Raw genomic sequence first — 25,675 nt, 5'->3', positions numbered from 1 at the left:
CTGTGTCCGAAAGCTGAAAAATGCTGCATTTGAAGGATGCATTCCAACAGGATTATGGGATATCATAGGCAGTGAAAGATTTATCTATGCTGTGTCAATCAGACGAAGGTATCTCAGGAGACAGGAAGTGAAGCTAACATTAGATTCTGATAAAACCTGATAATGCAACAAGGCAACTAGTCAGCTTTTGGGCGCAGCCACGGTCTTAATGAGTGAGTCATTTCTTCAACCGATTCATTTGAACGCCTGATTAAAACGCCTGATTAATTCAGGAATAAATAAGTGGTTGTTTTAATGAATGGGTCATACGATTCGTAAAAAAAAAAAAAAGTGGATTCATTTAATAATGAGACTAAATTCAGTAGATTCAGTGTTTCTCAGAGATGCACAACAGTTCTGATGTGGCTTTGTTTGGAACTGCTTTTTTTTGTTGGCGAAATTAGATGTAAGATGTAGCACAATATTAACTTCTTGTTTATTGAACTGTTGTATAAAATCAATGTCACATTTGCAATCATGCAGATATTTGAAGGAAAAAAACATCACTCTTGTGTGTTATTGCTAAACTATGTAATTTGATATTTTTTGCCCTCATATTTTGAATTTGAATTGAATTTGAATTTTAGTGGCATTTGAATTGCATTCTAATAGGCTTCATCACACAGTGAGTCTGCCCTGCATCATGTTTGTAACTAAACTGCATGCAATGCAAGATGATGTGCAGTTCTGGTCGGGGATGGGGTGCATTAAAAGCGTTAATTATAACACGTTATTCTTTCCATAATTTATCGCACCAAATGAACGTGTAGAATCATCACCCCCTAGTTCAAGCACATTCAATCAAACAAGTTTATAATGTTTTAATTGTTCTTTCCATTTTCTCTTATTTTTTTTTTAATATATATTTTTTACATTGTATTGTTGACATCGTCCACGTATGTTGTCAACACTTCTCTGGTACATAATTTTGAGTGCTCTTTCATCCAGGTCCCCTTTGTTCCTTGTCCTTGGCTTTAATTGTTAAGCATTAAGACATATCTTCTTATTCTTTATTATTATTATTTTCCACATTATTATAATAATTGTATAGTAAGCAATATAGTCAAAATATGTACTGTAGGACATATTGGGCCGATATGGATACCGATGGATACTTTTGATTCTGATATTAGTCACTTCCCTGCTTATTTGAACTTTTATCATAAAAATGTATTATTGTTTTTGTTCATGTTTTAATTTAGCAAAGTTAAAAAATCACATACATTAAGGTATAGCTAGTTTATTGCTGCATCATAAATTAATTTTAATTGAACATAAACAAGAGAGAACATTATAAGAGAGGCACAAAGTAAGCAAAACAAAATTCAAGACAAATAAAACTTGACAACCAAGGTTATTTTTTTCTATCAAATATTTCTATGAACAACATTTCAGTACTTTTGCTTTATATGTCAAGTATAAATTTTGCTACTTCTCAAATCGGTTTGTTATATCTGCCTTTTTCATGCTATAACCAATATGCTGATACATCGGTGCATCTCTAGTCAAAACTAAATTACATGGAAGTACAAGAGTTATGTAGTGACCAAAAATATAAACAATGTGCAACAAAACTAAAATCTCAGTAGGTGCATCCTGGGATGCTTTTAAACAGTATTTAAAGAGTTAGTTCACCCAAAAATGAAAATTAGTCCACAATTTACTCACCCTGAAGCCATCCTAGGTGTATATGACATTCTTCTTTCAGACGAATACAATCGGAGTTATATAAAAAAAAAAAAAAATGGATGGATGCACTTATTTGGGCTTCAAATTTTCTCCAGCCATTCACTCTCATTATAAAGCTTGGAGGAGACAGGATATGTTTTTAATATAACTCCGATTGTATTCGTCTGAAAGACAAATGTCATATACACCTAGGATGGCTTCAGGGTGAATAAATCTTGGGCTAATTTTAATTTTTGGGTGAACTATCCCTTTAAGGAGCACATTTTTGCTGGACACAAGTTTGTTACTGTTTTAGAAATGCATGTCTTTAGGGGTCTTGCACATATTGCTTCCTTGTTTCGTCTACAGTACAAGTAAGAGTGGAGTATATTATTCAAGTGCAATTAAGTTGCCAAAATGTATATACAGTATGTTGCATAAAGATGTTAACCTTTAGTAAAGGCTTGTGATTACATGGCTTTTTAATGGAGTTTTTTCTGTTTAAATGAGTGACCCTTCAGGTCAGGGTATACAAGGGCCCACGTGAGAATCACAAGGTGTGATTGAATCACCATTTCTTTATTGTTTTATTGTTTACTAGTTTTTATTGTTGAACGTGATGTAATAATGAGTGGTATAAACAACTTCCTGTCCATACCATACTTCGCAGTTTTACAATGAACTATCTAATCACATTATTACAGTAAACATGACTCAAAAGCGTGGGCTTATTTCCGTGGCACTTGTTATCTGGATTCTGGATGACACTCTGTTCTTATTTGATAGAAGGGGCAATGAAGAAGTTATAAATGCTATTGTTTGATTTATCTGGAGTCCATGAGTGAACAATGTTACTGCAGTGATACAGTAATACAAATGCCTTGATAAGAACCATGAACCATGAATGCATATTATCAAGGCATTTGTATACAATCACATACACACATGTTAGAATATGGGCAAAGTGAAGTAAAAGTATGTCATAGTTAATTGGGCAGGGAGGAGATAGGCAAGATATTTCAGATATAAAAATTAAAATATTTAAGTGTGTGAAGTAAGAGAGATTTTTTTCTTGTCCACATGTATCAGATCCTGTTGATTTAAACAACTTTTTTTGGGTGTAACTCACAGAAGTACACTACTCTTGTACTTCTGCAGTTTTAGAACATAACTTGGTAGACATTACAGATTTAATTCATACTAACCAGTCATGATTTACATTTTCACAGTAGATTAAACAAAATAGGACCTACTACTTTGTGATTTAGCCTATTCTGTAAAGCTTAACCTGCAGTATCTTAATAGTATCTCTGTCCACCATGCCCTCTTGAGCTCTGACACCTGCAGCCCAGCCAATTCATTCACTTGAACTGGTTTGAAATGTTTCTTATATAGTAATATATATAGTTATATATAGTAAACCCTCCTTCCCAACGTGCATACTATACATCCTAAATAGAATGTGAGATGCAACAAGTGTGTCCAAAAGCATCGAATGTTGAAAAGAGTGTGCCAGAAGTCCCTGGATGGTCTACTATTTCCGGAAAATTTTCAAAGTGTGGATCCATGCACACTAAAATGGCTAATATTGCCCATAACCCATTGCACTCTGGAGAAGGATTCAGTTCAGAACTACAAACATGGTGTGTGTGCAAGTCCGACGGTTAAATAGAGAGCTTTAGATAAAGGGGTTTGAGTGACTAATAATCAACATTTAATCAAAACATTTAAACAAAAAAATAGTTATTTCATGTTATCCATGTTATATTTCATCTTCAACAACAATGTGGACTTTTTTTAAAGATCTGTTAGGCCATTAACTTTTAAAAGCTTCATTATTCAAACACATGAGGAGAGTTCTTCCCATGAAAGACCCACGACTGGTAGAGCAACGTGCTACTTCTTTTCTCTCCAATATGGTAGACTCCAAATTAAATTAAATGTAGAGGATTTTAATTGTGACATATGATTGACAGGACAATTTACAGTGACAGGATGCATGTAACAATGCAACAGACTGTCTGTTAAAGATGCAATATAATGACGAGATAGTATGTCCCAAAGCTTGTCTACTCTTTTGCTACACACTCTTCATAAAGAGTACATACATTTAGGGAGTAGTATAAGTAGGTGAATTGAGACACACTGTGAAGTTTGTGCACTTTAGAATCTCACTGGAAGAAGTAGGTCATCTGGGTACTCTTAAGAGCACTATGAATTATGGGCATACTTCTTTTATGACACTGTTTTTCACCTTCTATATTGTAGGGAAATTTGTGGTTTCGGATGCAGCCTAAATGTTAAACGGGTCCTATTATGCCCTTTTACGAAGTCTTGATTTTGTTTTTGAGGTGTGCTAGTCATTCAGTCATTTATTTGTTTTCATGCTTGATTGTTCAAAAATGCATTCTTTTTCACATATTTTACATTATTACAGCACCTCCCTCTCCAGTCTGACTCGAACACGCTGATTTCTATGTAGCCAATCCTTCCGAAATACGAAACATTCTGTGATTGGTTAGCTGGCACAGTGTGTTGTGATTGGCAGCGCTAAGCGCATGTTCGGTAAATGTCCCGCCTTTCCATAACTGTGAGTTATTTTCTAGTGTAAATATTGAGGATGGCGTCAATTTCAAACCAATCTGAGCCTGATTCACACCCTGACAATGTTAACGAACAAGAGGACTGTGCAGAACGGATTTCATGCACAGACTTTGCGAGTACGGATTTCACAGGACATTTCAGAGTGGTATGATTTTTGTAATTTTGTCTTACAAAAGCGAGAGCTTACAAAAGCAACAGAAAACTAGCTGTTCTCCATAAAATGTGCAGCGCCCAGATAAACGTTAGGGGTTATAATGTTCAGGAACAGTGTTTTATATAAGTTTTAACTACTCTAAGTTAGTCAGCCTTAAGACTATTTTATACTTCTGTGTCAGACCTAGGCCTATGCCGGAGCCTCTACGCCAGGGCTATTCAACTGGCGGCCCGCCAATCATCTCTATCCGACCCGACGGCACCAACCTCCCTCCTCTTTTCCTGCCGGTGCGCTAATTTAGTTTGATACTCGCTCCGATTGTCCTGAGAAACGTTTTACGTGCGAATATTTCAGCAGTTATTATACAGATGGTACTCAACCAGAATAATACTTCAAATTTTAAATTGCGGGTGTGTATTTGCAGCCTCTTACCGCTAAGAGGCGCTACAATCACAGACTTTGCAAAGTGTCAGTTTATTCTCTCTATTGCGTAATCTGCCGCCGCGGCGCGGCTCATTGAGAGCGATTGAAAGCTGGTAGCAAATCAATTCAAATGAAACATTGAACGAATTCATAATCACAATACTGAAATTACTGAAATTAAATTGAATAATGAAAAAAAAATTCAGCATAAAACACTGCAATAGAAAAATATTAGGCCACATCAATGAGGCTTTGTAACAGCATAAGACATTAGGTTAACTGTATTCAGACGATAGCTCTGTGGTCAATGCAATAGCATGAGACTTTCAGAGCTTCAAGTGATTTAAGATCGAATCTTAGTGTAGCCGACAGTGTTTATGTTTTTCTGTTATTGATGCTTAAATATGTATCTGTTTATTAAAGTCAAGCATCTTGTTTAATTATCGATTGTAGCCTACACTACAACATAAATTTACTACATTCCAGTTGAGCCGCTGCAAAGACTAAACATCTGATGAATGAAGACTGAATGGAGACAGATCGCACCAGTCGTTCTGTTTTGTTTTTTTTTTTTTTTTTTTTTGTGAATCATTCACGAAATTGAGATGACTGACAGTGATACCCAGCCATAGCAACGGAAGACATTTTTCAAAACAGATCGAACAAATCAGAAAAATACTTTCAATACAGTATTGCTTTCAATTAAAAAAATAAACAATGAAAATGTAAAATAAAAATAAAATTAATTAAGTTTGAAAACCCATCGCACATTTCAAGGTATAAATAAAGTGTCGGGACAGCTTATTTATTTAAAACAGGGTTGCATCGATAGAGTGTATTCCCTTTGCGATGCGAAACATAGAATCTTATTCTTGCAACATTTTAAACTTCTATTGTCAAAGAAATTGCAGCTTAAAAAAAATTTAAACGGTACAAAACGAAAAAAGTTCAAAGAACATAAATTAACCCTTTCACGCATAGTGGTCACTACAGTGGACAGCTATTAAAAAAGCATTTTCTTGAATTTGCACAGGTTTTTATGGCAAAGTTGCACATCAGTCTCTTCAGTGGACCCTGGTGCATCATCCTATACATTGCAACCAAGTGGCAAGCCATTGTGTTTCGATTTTTCCCCCCTCCAAACCAAGATGGCCAAGGGTCAGTCAGACATGCCAAGTTGCTCCGGAATATCCACCCATTCCTTCTATCCTAGGAGACTCTTGTAGGTAAAAAAAATATTGCAGCATCAAGCAATATCTAATGAGTCATATCACAGTAAAATTTTCCAAGTTTTGATATTAGATTGAGAGAAAACTCTGATTAATCACATGTCCACTGTAGTGGACGTCATGCATCAATTGCTATATTTCAGCTACAATTCATAATTATAATGTGAATATTGTTTTTGAAACTTAAAACTTAACTTAATCTGCAGTGACTTTTTTTACTGTAAATAAATGTATTTGTATTATTAGAATGTAATTTTCATTTGCATCGAAAAAAGTCATGTGATTACATAATGTATGACACTTGTAATGCATTACTTTACTTGTGAGATCAAAAAGTAATCTGATTTCTTAATGCACGTTATTGTAATGCGTTTTTTTACTCATAACATCAAAAAGTAATCTGATTACGTAATGCATGTTACTTGTAATGCGTTTCTTTACTCATAACATCAAAAAGTAATCTTATTGCGTGATGCATGTTTGTAATGCGTTTTTTTACTCAACATCAAAAAGTAATCTGATTATGTAGGTTAATGCATGTTACTTGTAATGCGTTTCTTGTTACATCAAAAAGTAATCTGATTAGGTAATGCATGTTACTTGTAACACATTACTTTACTTGAAACATCAAAAAAGTAATCTGAATGCGTTATGCATGTTACTTGTAATGCATTACCCCCAACACTGATCATTTCAGATGAGATTGAAAAAACGTATCGCTAGGTTTTCTCAGAGGAGGGCTATGATAGAAATGTGCATCTCCATCTTGAACATAATCAGAATTATCAGCTAATAAGGGTAATTGTCCATACTCTGGTGCACTGGAGGGAGCATCTGAGTGGTTTCCACAGTTGTACCTTGACAGGCTGTAGAAAATTCTGATGGAATCACGTCCTCATGTTCTGATATCAAAGATACGCGATGTGCAACTTGTATTAAGTTGTATGAAGCCTTTGCAATATTTCGCATTTATATTTTTTGCATATATTTTATAGTTTTCACATGATTTGATATAAATGTATTGATTAGTTTGTTAAATTCACATACTTTATCTGTTTGATTATTGTCTTATATTTAATACAGTATATCTTCAGTTTAATCCATAACCGCATGCTGTCCACTCAAGTGGACATCTGAAGATCTCTCTGAAAATTTTGTAAAGAAAAAAAAAAAAAAAAATCAATTCTTGTTTTTCGTGCCCTAAGAGCAATAAAAACACATAGGAAAAAAATCCTGACTGAGGTTATCATAATTCATGCATGAAAGGGTTAAAAACAGGCGTTTTTCTTTGCCTCTCTCTCGCGCTGGATATTTTTTTAGTAGGCTAAGTTTCTTTTGTCTCCCACTGCGCGCGCCGGGTCTTTCTCGAAATTAAACATTTCATGGTAAAAACACACCATACAGCTGATAATACTGTATGTCTCTGTGTGTCATCCACACAAATCACGAAAGAAAAAACTGTAACAAATAGCCTTTGTTGCTTCAAAGACACAGCATGCCTTGCTGAATTCACCTTACAATAAAACGAGGTTGATCGCGAATTAGCTCTGTATCTGCTAAATTGAAATTGTGTGTGGAAAACCTTTTAATACAATCAATAAAACTACAATATTTATAATTTAATAAGATATAGGGCCTACATATGGACTTTTGGAGATTGTGAGATTTATCCTTAAAAGAATTTAGCCTTTGCCTGCATCAGGCTGGCTATCCACACTCTCCATATGAAAGACGGAACATTAACACCTCTTGTCCTGCACCCCCACGATAAAGCAACTATAGCCTACTGCCTTCTCCAACCCCCCGACGGGCTATCTGAGTTTGCAAAACAAAACAAAGAGTTTGCCACTCGTCGTGGTGTGTGAAAACACTTAATTATAAAATTCAACATTTCATTCAAAACAATCTCAAAACGCTTTGTGACATTTTTAAAAGCCGTGCATGCATTACTGCCACTGGAACCATGAACGTAACAGAATACTGGTTCTGATTTTATTGTTTGTCGTTTAAACGTGCCTGTTGCATATCTTTATTTTATATATTTTATATGGTCTATTGAATTAGCATTGATATATATATATATATATATATATATATATATATATATATATATATATATATATATATATATATATATATATATATATATATATATATATATATATATATATATATATATACAGTGAGGAAAATAAGTATTTGAACACCCTGCTATTTTGCAAGTTCTCCCACTTAGAAATCATGGAGGGGTCTGAAATTGTCATCGTAGGTGCATGTCCACTGTGAGAGACATAATCTAAAAAAAAAAAAATCCAGAAATCACAATGTATGATTTTTAACTATTTATTTGTTTGATACAGCTGCAAATAAGTATTTGAACACCTGACAAAATCAATGTTAATATTTGGTACAGTAGCCTTTGTTTGCAATTACAGAGGTCAAACATTTCCAGTAGTTTTTCACCAGGTTTGCACACACTGCGGGAGGGATTTTGGCCCACTCCTCCACACAGATCTTCTCTAGATCAGTCAGGTTTCTGGGCTGTCGCTGAGAAACACGGAGTTTGAGCTCCCTCCAAAGATTCTCTATTGGGTTTAGGTCTGGAGACTGGCTAGGCCATGCCAGAACCTTGATATGCTTCTTACAGAGCCACTCCTTGGTTATCCTGGCTGTGTGCTTCGGGTCATTGTCATGTTGGAAGACCCAGCCTCGACCCATCTTCAATGCTCTAACTGAGGGAAGGAGGTTGTTCCCCAAAATCTCGCAATACATGGCCCCGGTTATCCTCTCCTTAATACAGTGCAGTCGCCCTGTCCCATGTGCAGAAAAACACCCCCAAAGCATGATGCTACCACCCCCATGCTTCACAGTAGGGATGGTGTTCTTGGGATGGTACTCATCATTCTTCTTCCTTCAAACACGTTTAGTGGAATTATGACCAAAAAGTTCTATTTTGGTCTCATCTGACCACATGACTTTCTCCCATGACTCCTCTGGATCATCCAAATGGTCATTGGCAAACTTAAGACGGGCCTTGACATGTGCTGGTTTAAGCAGGGGAACCTTCCGTGCCATGCATGATTTCAAACCATGACGTCTTAGTGTATTACCAACAGTAACCTTGGAAACGGTGGTCCCAGCTCTTTTCAGGTCATTGACCAGCTCCTCCCGTGTAGTTCTGGGCTGATTTCTCACCTTTCTTAGGATCATTGAGACCCCACGAGGTGAGATCTTGCATGGAGTCCCAGTCCGAGGGAGATTGACAGTCATGTTTAGCTTCTTCCATTTTCTAATGATTGCTCCAACAGTGGACCTTTTTTCACCAAGCTGCTTGGCAATTTCCCCGTAGCCCTTTCCAGCCTTGTGGAGGTGTACAATTTTGTCTCTAGTGTCTTTGGACAGCTCTTTGGTCTTGGCCATAATAGTAGTTGGATTCTTACTGATTGTATGGGGTGGACAGGTGTCTTTATGCAGCTAACGACCTCAAACAGGTCCATCTAATTTAGGATAATAAATGGAGTGGAGGTGGACATTTTAAAGGCAGGCTAACAGGTCTTTGAGGGTCAGAATTCTAGCTGATAGACAGGTGTTCAAATACTTATTTGAAGCTGTATCATACAAATAAATAGTTAAAAAAATCATATATTGTGATTTCTGGATTATTTTTTTTAGATTATGTCTCTAACAGTGGACATGCACCTACGATGACAATTTCAGACCCCTCCATGATTTCCAAGTGGGAGAACTTGCAAAATAGCAGGGTGTTCAAATACTTATTTTCCTCACTGTATATATATGTTTTTATATTATATATCATCTTTTACATAAAAAAGGGCTTACAGTTTTAACATTTTGCTTAAATTCGATACATTTATTTTCAGTAGGGCCTAATAAATTTGTAGGGCTGTAATTTCAGTATGTTTTACCAACGCTATGTATTCAACTAGATGTACCGCAGGGCGGTACAAAATATGACCGCCGCTCAGGCCTGCACTGGCTTTCCACAAAAATAAATGACGTGGAGCAATTTGGCTGTATTGCGTGTTTATGTATATACCTAAAAAAAAGTAGTAGTATGTGCATGTCTGTGTGTATGTGTGTATGTTTGTGTATGTGTGTGTCTGTGTCTGTGTGTGTCTGTGCGTGTATGTGTGCCTGCGTACATGTGTGTGCGCGTGTGTGTTTGTGTGTGTGTGTCTGTGCATGTGGATTTGTATGTGTGTGTATGGGTGTGTGTCTGTGCGTGTGGATGTCAGTGTGTGTGCATGCTTGCGTTTGTTTGTATTCCTGCATGTGTGTGTGTGTGTGTGTGTGTGACAGTATCATCCTAAACCAGCAACCCTTCGCTCAACACCACCATCTACAGGCCGATGAGTGTACAGTCACTAAATGTGCACGTAAATGAATTTATTTTATACCCCCCCATGGATGAAATTCTACGAAACTTAGCATACCCCCAGAGGATGTCAAGTTAATCATACACATGAAATATGGTGCAGTTCTGAACATCTCAACTGAAGATAGGGGCGATTAAAGTAGAATAATATTGCATTTTAATTTTTTATGGGAGTGGCGTAAATCACAAATGAGTGATTATGGGCTAGGTTGATGTGGGCCCTTAAGACCAACATACCATAAAAATTTCTTCATCCTCGGTGCCACGGTTCAGGTAGTTATGTAGGAAAAACTGCATTTTTGGGGTTTGGGGGGGCCCAGCTCGGGGGGGGGAGTGGCCCCCGGGGACCAAAAGAAATTTTTCCGTAAAAGTCTAGTGGGGCTACATGCCCACAAAATTTCATGTTCCCCGGTGTTTCGGTGTCCCTGGTATCGTTGACGGAAAATTCAGTAGGTGACGAAAAAAAAAAAACTTTGACAATCGATTATGGGCTAGGTTGATGTGGGCCCTTAAGACCAACATACCATAAAAAATTCGTCATCATCGGTGCCACGGTTCAAGTAGTTATGTAGGAAAAACTGCATTTTTGGGGTTTGGGGGGCCCCAGCTCGGGGGGGGGGAGTGGCCCCCGGGGACCAAACGAAATTTTTCCGTAAAAGTCTAGTGGGGCTACATGCCCACCAAATTTCATGTTCCCCGGTGCTTCGGTGTCCCTGGTATCGTTGACGGAAAATTCAGTAGGTGACGAAAAAAAAAAAAAAAAAAACTTTGACAATCCCTATATGACCGCTTTCGCTAAGGTTTGGTCTCTATATTTCTTTCCCAGCGGACACTAATATGCAAGTGCACAGCAAAAATCACAACTTGTGCTTGCTGTGAATGCAAGTTATTTAAGGTGTCTCATGCATATCCGTTTTTTTTTTTTTTTTTTTGGGTCACGCGCAAAGCCCGGTTCGGGTATTGGTAAACATAATGACGGCTCACCGCTGTCAACGTTTTTTGTGCCTCTGATTCATGTCTTTATGTCACTCTGCAAAAGTAGTCCATTAATTTGTTACGATGGAACTTCGTTCAAAGCAGAGCTCCACCAGCGGAAGGTTATCTAAAGTGTGCTAAGAATTTTGGACGTGTGGGGCGAACTATTTATTTTCTTAGCTGAAGCCGACAACGGGACAAAAGAAATGTAAAGAGAGACATAGTGGAGTTCCTATTTTCGTTTTGACAAGTATAATAAATTCTGTAGTCTACCCCTTACATGACCTGGCAAGTGACATTATTCTAAACTACGCATAAAACTCCCCTGACATGGTTAGAAAATACTGCCTCTAGAGCCAGCTGCACAGTGAGAAAATGTCATAGCATGATCAGAATAGCCTACGGAAGCCCTGAAGTGCAACGAAAAAAAAAAAGAAAGAAAGAAATCCGTAAAAAACAAAAAGAAAAAAAAAATCTAGCAAATTTAAAGTCGAAATATTTCGAGAATAAATTCGAAACAGTATGAGAATACATGATATGTGCGGCCGTATATTTTGTGGATTACCCCCTTGTTTTCATTTACACTTCTGTGTCATTGTCCGCATTGATGTGCAATTACACATGCAGAGGGAGCATGAGAAACCCAAGAAAGGGGTTCTAGCAGACTAATCACATCGCTTGCAGTCCGCTTAGAATTGACGCGGTTACATTTTTGAAGAGGTCCACATCAGGGTATTTATTTTTATTTCAGGATTCTTTCTTTTTTCTTTCTTTCTAACTAATCTTTCTTTTTTTCTAACTAATCTTTCTTTCCAACTAATCTTTCTTTCTTTCTTTTTTCTTTCTTTCTAACTAATGTCTTTTTTCTAACTAATCTTTCTTTCTTTCTAACTAATCTTTTTTCTTTCTTTCTAACTAATCTATATTTCTTTCTTTCTAACTAATCTTTCTTTCTTTCTTTCTTTCTTTCTTTCTTTCTTTCTTTCTTTCTTTCTAACTATTCTTTCTTTCTACCTAATCTTTCTTTGTAACTAATCTTTCTTTCTTTCTAACGTTTCTTCTTGTCTTTCTTTCTAATCTTTCTTTCTTTCTTTCTAACTAATCTTTCTTTCTGCCTAATCTTTCTTTCTAACTAATCTTTCTTTCTTTCATTCTAACTTTTCTTTCTTTCTTCTTTTCTTTCTAAATATTTATTTCTAACTTTTCTTTCTTTCTTTCTAACTAATCTTTCTTTCTTACTAATCTCTTTCTTTCTAACTAATCTTTCTTTCTCTTTCTTTCTGTCTGTCTTTCTAACTAATCTTTCTATCTATTTCTTTCTCTTTCTGTATTTCTTTGTAATTATTCTTTATTTTTCTTTCTTTCTTTCTTTCTTTCTTTCTTTCTTTCTTTCTTTCTTTCTTTCTTTCTTTCTTTCTTTCTTTCTTTCTAACTAATCTTTCTTTCTCTTTCTTTCTGTATTTCTTTCTGTATTTCTTTCTTTCTGTATTTCTTTCTAACTAATCTATCAATCAAACTTTAAACTACTTTAAACTTCCAACTAATTTAAACTTCTTCAAACTCTCTGGTCCGGCTTTCTCAAGCCAACTTAAAGTTTGTCTCAACAAGCTTTTTTTTCTAGTTTTAATCTCCAATCTGTTATTTAACAGTTGAGATTGTTATTTAATGCTGATCTAACGAGCAGAAGACACTAGCAGGGTTTAAATCCCAGTTGCACAGGTGCCTGAACTATGCTGTATAGCTGTGTTTCTGTGTTTGTTTGTTGTCAAACTCAAAAATTACTTTATTTTTAATTATTTAAAAAATCCATTATTTTATATGAAGAAGTTAATAATTGTATTTTATTGACAAAATAATTTAGTTTGTCTTGTAAATTGTTTTGATTAGATCAAATAACATCTTAATCTTAATCATATGTTCATGTTACAATGTGCCCCTCACATGTTACAATGTTCCCCACCTATGGGGCATGTTGTCACATTTCACTTCCATTCTTTCAGGTAAATCAATAAACAAAACCCCATAACTGTACTTGACGTGGGAAATTAATGTGGGAAAAAAAAATAATTCTCTAAATTCCAAGTGGATTTACACAAACTGAGAAAGTCAAAAAGTGTTTGGTTGTGCCCCACTCTCCCCTGCACATCATAAATAGTTTAAACTTAAATAGTTTAAGGCAATCGATTTCCTCAAACTTGTTGGGTTTTACAGTGTATCGACAGAAGACATCATTGACTGACAGCCAAAACCTTGACCTAAAAGGACCCGGTTTGCAGTTTTTCAGTCACTTTAGATTAGCTTTTAGGATATATGTAAATTAATTGTTACTTAGCATGTTATCAGAGTTTTCTTTTTACACAGGATTTGCAAAAGTTGTTAAGATGGGTATGTCTTCTTCACATTGCAGTGATTTTTTAACTGGCCTAACAAAATATATTTATCTATGTACATAATTTAGCAGGAAATATTAATGATATAATGTTTGGACACCACATGTCCATTTGTGAAGAAAAAAAAAAATTAGTGAAAAAAAAAAACCCCAGAAGATTAATTTGCCCGTGGTTATAGTGATTAATTTACAATCACTAGAATTTTGTCTTGCTACTAAATATAAATGTGGAATTGCTTTGTCTTTCACCAGAACTTATTCATAAGGGCACCAAAGATGACCAGCGGGATTATCTGTTTTATCTAGCTGTAGCCAACTATAAGCTCAAGGTTGTTATCTCATGTTTACATTGGACACTTATAGTTGGATTGACTTTGTGAATCTCATTCTACTGTTTTATATTAACTCCAGGAATATGAGAGAGCTCTGAAATACATCAGGACTTTACTGAGGAATGAACCTGGAAATTCTCAAGCTTTAGATCTGGAGAAACTCATTAATAAAACCATGAAGAAAGGTAAGCATGTATATTGTCCATTTCTTTATTTAAGGTGTATAGTAATAATATGTAGTGTAGGCTATATAGGTACTGTATACAAGTAATCTTTACATGTCTCATGATTGAACAAGGAATTTGCATTGAACATGTTTCTCACTCTTATGTTTTCTAGATGGGCTGGTTGGATTGGCAATTGTTGGTGGCATTGGTCTGGGTTTGGCTGGACTGGCAGGATTGGCTGGTCTGATTAGTTTAGCTGTGGATAAGAAATCTGCATAAGTGGATGACCTGAGCCAAATCTTAAAGCCTTACGGTGCGTTCACACGGGGCGTCCGCGTCAACGCTTGACGGAAGGCGTGGCTGAAGTTTGGCACTGACGCCATGGTCATAGCAGCGTCAGCCAATGACATTTAAAATGTATCCTCAGTTTGCTGCTCTTGAACAGGATGAACGTGATTGGCTGCCGCCTGGCTACTGTATTTGCATAGAGCGATCCTATTGGCTGACGCTTCCGTCTGCGGCGCTTCACTGGCGTTGCTCGCGGCAGAAGTTGAAAAATTCTCAACTTCTGCCGCGAGCAACGCCAGTGAAGCACCGCCGACGGATCCACAATTCTTTTCGGCAACGCTTGACGTCACCCATTCAAAGTCAATGGGAAGCGTTGACGCGGACGCCCCGTGTGAACGCACCGTTAAGCCTTGTTTTGGGTGATGAATGGATGCAGAAATGCCTGCTAAATATCTCTCATCATGACACTGACAGAGAAGTAAGGCACCCTCTGATGCCTTATTAGCTTCCTCCTGTTAAAGCCAGTACTTTTTAAAGTCAGAAAAATCTCAAACTTACGGCATAATGCTAAACAGATTGGCACCTATTCACATCGCTCTAATGAAAAGAAAAGGAACTTCGACCATATTTATTTCTGTCCCAATAAGTGATATACAATAGATTCTTTATTCTTTGTAATTGTACCTACATACCCTTACTGCACACAAAAATGTGTGTGTGTGTGTGTGTGTGTGTGTGTGTAAATATATATATATATATATATATATATATATATATATATATATATATATATATATATATATATATATATATATATATATATATATATATATGCATCAGCATGTGTTTATTAGGTATATAATAAGGCATTATTATTTTTTTGTGAAATGGATAAAAAAAAATTATTTAATGTTTAATTAATCTGTGTGTAGCTATAGGTAATGGTATAGAAGACAATAGATAGTACAGAGGCTGACTGATATAAAAAAAATTTAAAGGCATACATTTTTTTCTTTTGTGTTTTCATTCTTGCATTAAGGCCCAAAGAAAAGAGTTTGCTTCATTGTGTGTCACTGAGATTATCTGTTTTATTTTGATTTTGTTTTCTGATTTTGTTTTAATTATTTACATTTATTTCAACAATGCTTATTGCCAACTTTAAACACAGGCTGCAAATGAAACTAAACCCCATTTTGTTTATTACATTAATTTTTACTATATGGAAAGAGAATATTATTTCATAGAAAAAGAGGTACTGCAGGGTTACACACTGACATTTATTATCAAGGGTAAAAGGTTTGTTAAGATTATAGTCATAGTATTTCATTTGCCTTTAGAAGTCAGCCTTTAGAAGGCTGTTCTTATATCTTTTTGCTTATCTCTTTTCCGTCATAAAGATGATGTATTAACCCTTGGCAGCAATGAATTTGCAAAAAAATAAATTAAAAAAATTGGGAAGAGGGGAAGAAAGTATTTAAGCAATTTAATAGGTGAGGATAGTCACCCAGGAAATGTATACCTCTTTTCAGGAGTGAAATTGAGAGAGGGGGTAAAGTTCCGGCAAGTGTTGGGTTTTATTGTTGTGGCTTTTCCAATGACATGACCAGTGCTGGAAAGAACTCAATAAGTCATATTTGTTAAGACACAATGATAACTCAATTTGTTATTATTAGGCAACTCAAACTAGCTGCAACTGGGGCACACCAAACATGACGCTATTAAAATGTCCTTCATATTCAGAGATCAGATTTCCCAATGCCAGTTATCCAATTTATGGATGTATTCAGCCACAACTTTAGGTATATCCTTTATTTCCTAACATAGCTGTCTACTCCTCCTCTGTTGAAGTAAACGATCACATTGTCAGGGAGCGTTTATTGAGGTGTGACCAAGGCCAAGTTATTTATTAAGTGGATGCCTGACTACTTAAAAAGCATACAGCCGATTTTAAAAACAATAAGATAGTGAAGGTGGTGTGTACTTATTCCCACAATAGCTGTAGAGAACAAAATCAAGCATTGTGTTTGTGGATTTTATAGATATTAGGGAAATCCACTATATTTTAGGGATATATATATATATAGTACCAGTCAAAAGTTTGGAAACTTTACTATTTTTAATTTTTTTTAAAAGAAGTCTCTTATGCTCATCAAGCCTGCAGAAAAAAAAAAAATTATTTGAATATTATGAAATATTATTACAATTTAAAATAATGGTTCTCTTTTTTAATATACTTTAAAATGTAATTTATTTTTGTGATGCAAAGCTGAATTTTCATCAGCAAGTACTCCAGTCTTTGGTGTCTTATGATCCTTCAGAAATCATTCTAATATGCTGATTTATGATCAATGTTGGAAACAGTTGTGCTGCTTAATATTTTTATAACCTGAGATACTTTTTTCAGGATTATTTGATGAATAAAAAGTTAAAAAGAACTGTATTTATTTAGAATAGAAATCTTTTGTAACAATATACACCGTTCAAAAGTTTGGGAACAATAACTATATAACTAAGAAATTAGTACTTTAATTCAACAAGGATGCGTTAAATTGATAAAAGGTGATGGTAACGATTTATATTGTTAGAAATGTTTTTATTTTGAATAAATGCTGTTTTTATGAATAAATGCTGTTAACGTTTTACTCATCAATGAATCATGAAAAAAGTATTCCAAAAAAATATATTAAACAGCACAACTGTTTCCATCATTGATAATAACTGAGTATCAAATCATCATATTAGAATGATTTCTGAAGGATCATAAGACACCAAAGACTGGAGTACTTGCTGATGAAAATTCAGTTTTGCATCACAAAAATAAATGACATTTTAAAATATATTAAAAAAGAGAACCATTATTTTAAATTGTAATAATATTTCATAATATTACTGTTTTTTTTTTTGTTTGTTTGTTTGTTTTTTACTGCAGGCTTAATGAGCATAAGAGACTTCTTTCAAAAACATTACAAATAGTAATGTTTCCAAACTTTTGACTGGTACTATATATATATGTGTGTGTGTGTGTGTGTGTGTGTGTGTGTGTGTACTGTGTACTGTGTATATATGAATAGTTCAGATGCAAAAGCCTCTAAGTGCCATCTGAAATTTTCTAGAATTTTCTATGGCAAATAAATGCTAAGTCCTCATCAGCCAAATGGGAAAAAGACAGTTTATGGTTATCAACATCGCAAACCTAGTAAGGTGTTTTATTTTTTATAAACTTCTTAATTTATCATGTTAAAAAATATCTGAAATGATCATGTTACAAATTAAGTAGTAGCATTTGGATTTAATTACACTGTAAAAAAAAGTGTAATTTTACAGGTAATTGTCTGTATTTTTTTACAGAATTTTACCGTTTTGTCATTATACGGCAAATATCTGTAAAATAAAAGGCATTTGCTGTAATTTAAAGGTCCATTGTTAAATTTACAGGTAATTGCTTGTATTTTGGTTTTACAGCAATTTTACGTTTTTTAAAAGGAACTTGTCTGTATTTTTACAGAGTTATGTGTAATTTTACAGAAATTATTAAGTAATATTTTACAGATTTTTTCTGTGAAATTAGAAAACAAAGAAAAGAAGGTATAACTGCGGAAATCTGCATCTATTCAATATGTTTTCCTTACAGATTATTAAGCATGTGGAGGTTAAGGTGAGTTTTTTTTTTAAGGTTAAATAAAAGTATTTGTACCATAGACTGTGATTTGTACATACAGTACCCTACATAGGCTACAGTAGGCCTGAATTATTTTTTATTTCACATTTTATTTTATACTCATTTTGATCATTATTTCATTGTCTTATTCTCCCATAATTTCATGTATATTTTATGAATATTTTTTCAAATCTCAGTTGCTTCACATTTAGGGCTTTGTGTGTGTGTGTGTGTGTGTGTGTGTGTGTGTGTGTGTTTGAGTGCGCGCGCGCGATGACGCAGATTCAAATTCATTTCCGCTGTTTACTCCCGCCCTCAACGGTTAGCGTTAGCTGGTCAGTCGAGTTTGGGCAAGCGGGAGATTTGAATTCAGTCTACTCTCGTGAAGTGGATTGAGAGATCAACAGTGGTTCAAAGCAATCGTATTCGTCAAGAGGCGAGCAGCCGTGAGCAGGAGCTGTTTTCAGTCAGTTCGTTTTGATTCTTCGGAAATAACGCCCTTTTCAGTGAGCCTTGTTCGTCACAGCGAGCGGACATCATGCCAACGGATCACCGGCTGAGGTAAGAGTCTCATTATACTAAGTTACATGTGAACGATATTTTATATTACATTTGTGTTAAGTTTATAGTTTTCAAGCTAACGTTAGCATTCTTAAATGATGTTCAGTTAACAGGCGAGAGCAAAACACTGAAAATGTAGCATGCGTCTTTACATTTTCCATCTGTTTTAAGAAAGATCAGTTGAACCTACACCTCAAAAGACCTAAAACGAGCTTTCGTAGACATGTTATACATATCTGTTTACAAGTCCGTTTAATTGTAACTTATATAAAATATTCGTTAATACGCGATAGTTGACTAGAATATGAACACAACATGATAAATTGCATATTCTGGCTGCATCTGCTTGCCAACACGTAACGTTAGCTATAGAATACATACATGTGCATATATTAGGCTTATAAAATAAAAGTTGATAGAATGTTTGTGTTCTGATGAAGAAATGAACTTATCTACATTTTGGATGCTTCATAGGATACTTTTGATCATTGGTTATGAAAATTGCATTGATCCAGATGAACAGAGTTACACCCCTAACGTTAGGTGTCTCAGCTTAAAACATCACTGTTAAGGCCCGTTCACACCAAGGACGATAACTATAAAGATAACGATAAAGATATAATTCTAAAAATCGTTCTCCATATTAAAGAATAACAGAGTTCACACCACAACTAAAACGATAAAGATATGAGGAACGATATCGTTGGGATCACTTTCAGAACGATTTTTTTCCAGCTGTCGAACGATAAAACACTGACAGCCAATCAGAATCCACTCTAATTTAAAGGTCTAGCGCATTTAAAATGGATATGGATCATCCGGGCGCGCGCGTGCTTAGAATAAAAAGACCGTTATCGGTCGTTGGTGTGGACGCATATATAGTTATCTTTATCGTTATCTTTATAGTTATTGTGCTTGGTGTGAACGGGCCTTTAGCCTTTCCTGCTCAGCTTCCAGATCATAGTCGTTTGAGGTTTTGCATTGTCCCAGTGGAACATATTCTTCTGACATGTGTAAATGTAATACTGAGTTGTTAAAACAATATATATATATATATTTTTTTTTTTTGTGATTTCAGGTCAAGTGGAAAGCAGAATGATCATGGCAAACAAGGTATGGGAAGAAGTAATTTAAAATATTGTAATGGCTGAGTCATATGATTGCACTAAAAGTGGCAGAACATTTAATTTGTTTTATACTGTATTTTCCCATGTGAATATTCATTTGATCCTTGTGAGGCCACTGTAGCTGCACAAGGTTTGGTTTTACTACAGTAAGACCACGATTGTGTTAGATTCCACCCATCTATTTATTTATTTATTTTTTGTATTGTAACTAGGCTCTGTCATTTAGAAACATGACTTTTCCTATCACTTAATGACACATATCTTTACCTTTAATTCCAGCCAGAGGATCTGACGGTTGCTGCTCGCATCTCAGCCTACCTGATGGAAAATTCTTGCTGGATGAATGACCTTCACCTTCAACTCAACCTTGCCAAGACAGAACTGCTTATGGTTTCAGCCAAACCATCCTTGCTGTGTGATCCTGCTAATTTGCCTTATACAACATCAGAAAGATCCGGCCCTTCCTATCGGAGCCACACAACTCCTTGTCTAAGCTCTTGTTCTATCCAGACTGGACTATTGTAATGCTCTCCTGGCAGGCCTTCCAGCATCAGTCAAACCTCTGCAACTGATCCAGATGCTGCAGCAAGACCTAAACTCACTGCTTCAGATCTGTGTGTCTCCAGAAGCTTGTGTTCTGCTAGTGTACGGCGCCTTGTGGTGCCTTCATTCCAAAGAGACACAAAATCACTTTCATTGACCTTTCCTTGGACTGTTCCCTGCTGGTGGGATGACCTGCCCAACTCAACACATTTTCAAGAAACTGCTAAAGATCCATCTTTTCATAAACACTTGACCCAATAATAGCCTACTAAATCTTTGTTTTAATTAAAAAAAAAAAATTGTGCACTGTGCTACACTAACTGGGACTTGTCACTGCACTTGTTGCTTCTATTGTTCTCTTAATTTTAAGTCACTTTGGATAAAATGTAATTGTAAATGTTTGAAATAAGTTATATTAGAGTATAAAGGCATACAGCAATTGTCTTTTAATGTGGATATTTTTACATGTTCTAAATGATATACTAAGCCTGTATTTCCTATCATTCACGTATCTTGATGTTCAGTGTTTGTTTAATGAGTAATACTGTAAATGTGCAGGTATTCCGTCCTTGTATGTTTAGTTAATTTAACAGAAATTGAATGTACATTTGCTATTATTAAGTACTGAATTAGAGATTGGTCAAAGTTGTGAAACTGGATCTGCAAAAAATTAAAACTGTAAATATACAAACTTTGTATTTGAATTTATGTACTTATTACATTTTTATACATAACTTCATAGTTATTTTACACAGAAAAACTATATATTAAAAGATAATTACTGTAGATAGACAGAGCATTATTATAAAATAACTTTATAAAACCCTAAATTTACAGTTTAACCTTAAAGTTAAATGTTCTTTTTATGTAATTTGACATAATTTATCTGTTTTTCCACGGTTTAATAAGCCATTATTAACAGTAATGTACTGTAATTTAATTATTTTTGACTGTAAAGTCAATTCTGTATTTTTACGTTTTTTGCCTGTAATTTTGTGAAATGGTTATTTGCTGTAATTTAACAGAACCCGTCTGGAAACTTTGCTGCCAGAGATTTACCGTTTTTTTACAGGATTTTTTTTTACAGTGTATGTATATGGCATATTAATTTAGTTACTTTTTGAAATAACAGATTTTTAGGTTCTCATCTAAAAATAAATAACTTAAATAACATTACCTATCTTTATCGATAACTTAGTAAACCTTTAATGCTCACATTAATGATACATTTTACACAGAATAAACATTACACTATAACAACTGAATGTATCAACATATTCAGCCCCTCTGATGTAAACAGCATGTGTGTAAAAGATAAAACTCTGACCTTAGAACATGTTAATGCTAATGGTAAATATGAACATTTTGTACACAATGTATCAGTTACCCAAATACACTTTTTTTCCTTTATTTCATTGTTTTTTTCTAAACATCTGAAACTATTATGTAAAGATAAGTGACATATTGGTGAAGTATTAAAAGACAAAAACTATTTTGAATTAAATCTCTTTATATATTAATTCCTGAATGTTACTATACACTTTTCACTGTGTAATAAAACATTTCTGAAATTATTGTAGCCTATGGTTTACCAGAGATGGTAAAAGTTCTTAATGTTACTATATGGGTTGTTGATATCAGTCATGGTTTCTGCATTTTATGAATGTTTTTTATGGCATCAAATTCTTTTATGGTTTCTAACTGGAACTTTAATTCTTAGGAGTGGTGTTATATTTTGCACATTTCCTTAAATCAGTTCATGAAAACTGTAGCCTGGAGGCTTTTTGCTGAACCCAAAAACTATTAAAGAACCTTTCTTTTTAATGTTTAACCTATCAGAGTAACGTGCAGTATGCATTTATAACTTCTGGCAGCTACCAGGCATTGAAATCAAACAGCTTAAAGGGCATTACAAGGTTAAATTCCATGTATTGGTGCAACATATCGTTGAATACATAGGTTATTTATCACTACGTGTAGCTAGCAGTAGAATTATGAAATTTGATGGTGCTGTATAAAAAAGTGAACCAGATTTGATTTGGGTTGGTGGTTCTCTTTTGTACCTGTCTGCCTTCGTCAAAGCTCTGGACTTGTGTAAGACTGTTTAACACACTCTCAGTAAAAAACTATATATACAAAAGCTACCACTGGGACCATAACATTTAAAAAGGTCATTATTTACTTTGTACCATTTATTTACTAATATGTCCACTTTTGGTACCAATATGTACCTTTGAGGTACTAATATGCACATTGGGTACAAAGGTGAGACTTTTGAAAAGGTACCGCCCCAGTGACAGCTTGTGTGCCTTTTTTTCTGAGAGTGGTAACACAGCAAGACAGGCAGGCTATATTCCTTGAAATGTGCAGTATGCACACAGAACATAGACTGATCTCCAGCCACCCGGTTCACCTTGGAACGCAGAAGATCCAGAGATATGACAGACATATTGCAAATTATTGCACTTCTCTTGGGTTTTTTGGGGTGTGGTTTTGCTGTATTATCATTACTTAATCACTACTGGAAAGTGTCTTCAGATGATGATAGTGTTATCATCACATCCAGCATCTTTGAGAACCTTTGGATGTCCTGTGCAGATGATTCCACGGGTACTTTCAATTGTTGGGATTTCCAGTCCATGCTCGCTTTACCAGGTAAAACACTGTCCATGATAACTGTATAAATAACTGTAATACTGATAATAGTACTATCATTATACTACTGCTATTGCTATCATTACTATTATTTACTCTTTACTAATTGAGTTACAATTAAAATATGCATAATATAATCTAAAATTTAAATTTAAATCAAACTTTGCTTATCAATACATACATAACACACGTGCATATACACCTATAAATTACTCGCATATACATGTATACTATTGGATGTTCAAAATACATATATGAAATACACGTGCACACTAATATGAAATCCATACCAATACATATGTTAGTCATGAATGCATACACTTGTGAATAACTTGCATATACATATAAACTTGACGCACGCATACACCTATAAACACTCGCACATACATATAAACTCGATGTGCGCATACACATCCATAAAACACTCGCGCATACATACAAAATAAAACGTGGATGCATGCTTTAGTTGTGTATGTATGCGAGTGATTTCATATGTGGATGTGCGTGAACTTTTCAGTGCAAATTTAACGGAAGGCATTTCAGTGTAAAAGGAAGTAATTTCAGTGTAAAAGGAAGTCATTTGTGCGTACACGGAAATTAACCTGCCTTTTTGATAGTTTGTTTTCCAATTTGAAATTAAAAGCATAAACGAGAACACGGCCCCTTTATTCGTTTTTTCGTAAAAAAAAAAAAAAAAGCCTAAAGCCTTGTTGATTTATATTTCAAACAAGAATTCGACATTTGCTCGCAATGTTTTTCTTACAAAAAAACTCATCATTTTGCAGGACAATTGTCTATTACAGTATACAACACAGATAGTAGGGTGCCAAACTGCCAATAAATCTGTGGTGATATACAACACGCTTTAAGAAAAGTTTATTTCCATCACACTGTTAAGTGTTTTTAGATATTACATATACCAAAGATTAGGGACCCTACTAATGTGAACTACCGTTTTATCCTTAACGATGTTATTTATTTTTATTACGAAATCCCAAAATTGTCATCTCTTGAATATGTTGTTAATTTTTTGTTAAACCCTACTGTAGGGTTAAATATAATTACTTAAATCAACCCTAAATGTATTCACAAAATAAATGGGCAGCAGTTTCTTCAAAAAGACCACAAAATGAGCAAGTTTAATCAATATCAAGATTTACGGATAGATGAATTAAACGTGTCCGTTCGAACCTTTTAAGTTGTTGCGCGTGTGATAACGCGTCGTAGGTCACATGATAACGTCAACATGGCAGATGTCCGGTTCGCATTCATACTCAACGAGATTTGGCTATAAAGTACCTACTCTTTTAGCGCTCGTTAAGTAAGTACTCATTGAAATTAAGTACCTACTCATTGAGTATGCGGTTTGGAACGCAGCCAACGAGATTTGGCTATAAAGTACCTACTCTTTTAGCGCTCGTTAAGCAAGTATACATTGAAATTAAGTACCTACTCATTGAGTATGCGGTTTGGAACGCAGCCTATTACTTTGTTGAACAAACCCGAGCGACAACTGATGACGTCACATGCTCAGACTTGCTTGACCAATCGGCAGAAGGGGGCGTGTCAGGCCGCCCACATGTGGAAAACGAATTTTCAAGTTATTGATTCGTTTTTTGCCTGTGAACTAAAAAACGAAAAATCAAGCCGAAATCTCGTTTTTTCGTTGTTGTTTTAAAAAATAAAAAATAAAAAATAAAACGAAAAAACGAATAAAGGGGCCGTTTTCTCGTTTATGCTTATTTCAATTCAAATTGGAAAACAAACTATCAAAAAGGCAGGTTAATTTAATTCCGTGTATGCACAAATGACTTCCTTTTACACTGAAATGACTTCCGGTTACACTAAAATGCCTTCCGGTTACACTGAAATGCCTTCCATTTGCACTGAAAAGTTCACGCACATCCACATATGAAATCACTCGCATATACATATATATTCCCAACTAAAGCATGCATCCACGTTTTATTTTGTATGTATGCGCAAGTGTTTTATGGATGTGTATGCGCGCATCGAGTTTATGTGCGAGTGTTTATAGGTGTATATGCATGGAAGTTTATGTGCGAGTGTTTATTGGTGTATATGCATGGAAGTTTATATGTATGTGCGAGTATTTATAGGTGTATGCGTGCGTCAAGTTGCGAGTATTTATAGGTGTATGCGTGCGTCAAGTTTGTATGTATGTGCAAGTATTTATAGGTGTATATGCATGGAAGTTTATATGTATATGCGAGTATTTATAGGTGTATGCGTGCGTCAAGTTTATATGTATATGCAAGTTATTCACAAGTGTATATGCATTCATGACTAACATGTATTGGTATGGATTTCATATTCGTGTATTTCATATATATGTATTTTGAACATCCAATAGTATACATGTATATGCAAGTAATTTATAGGCGTATATGCACGTGTGTTATGTATGTATTGATAAGCGAAGTTTGATTTAAATCCTACGTGGCAC

General features: G+C 35.0%; 1 protein-coding gene across 1 annotated transcript in view; it reads left to right on the top strand.

The window, feature by feature from the left end:
• Nucleotides 1–25,675, top strand: part of cldn15b (claudin 15b) — a gene marked incomplete at its 3' end in the record, with an annotated part of 72,622 nt that overhangs the window by 7,891 nt on the left and 39,056 nt on the right. Inside the window, exons 3-5 of the mRNA XM_081367046.1 lie at nt 14,130–14,206; nt 14,289–14,394; nt 23,092–23,208. Of these exons, the coding sequence (XP_081223172.1) occupies nt 14,130–14,206; nt 14,289–14,394; nt 23,092–23,208 (300 nt within the window). The remainder of the gene's footprint in view (nt 1–14,129; nt 14,207–14,288; nt 14,395–23,091; nt 23,209–25,675) is intronic.

The sequence above is a fragment of the Scardinius erythrophthalmus genome (genome assembly GCF_964197995.2).
Source record: "Scardinius erythrophthalmus genome assembly, chromosome: 5".
Lineage (NCBI taxonomy): Eukaryota > Metazoa > Chordata > Actinopteri > Cypriniformes > Leuciscidae > Scardinius > Scardinius erythrophthalmus.
This window is presented reverse-complemented; position numbering and strand designations above follow the sequence as displayed.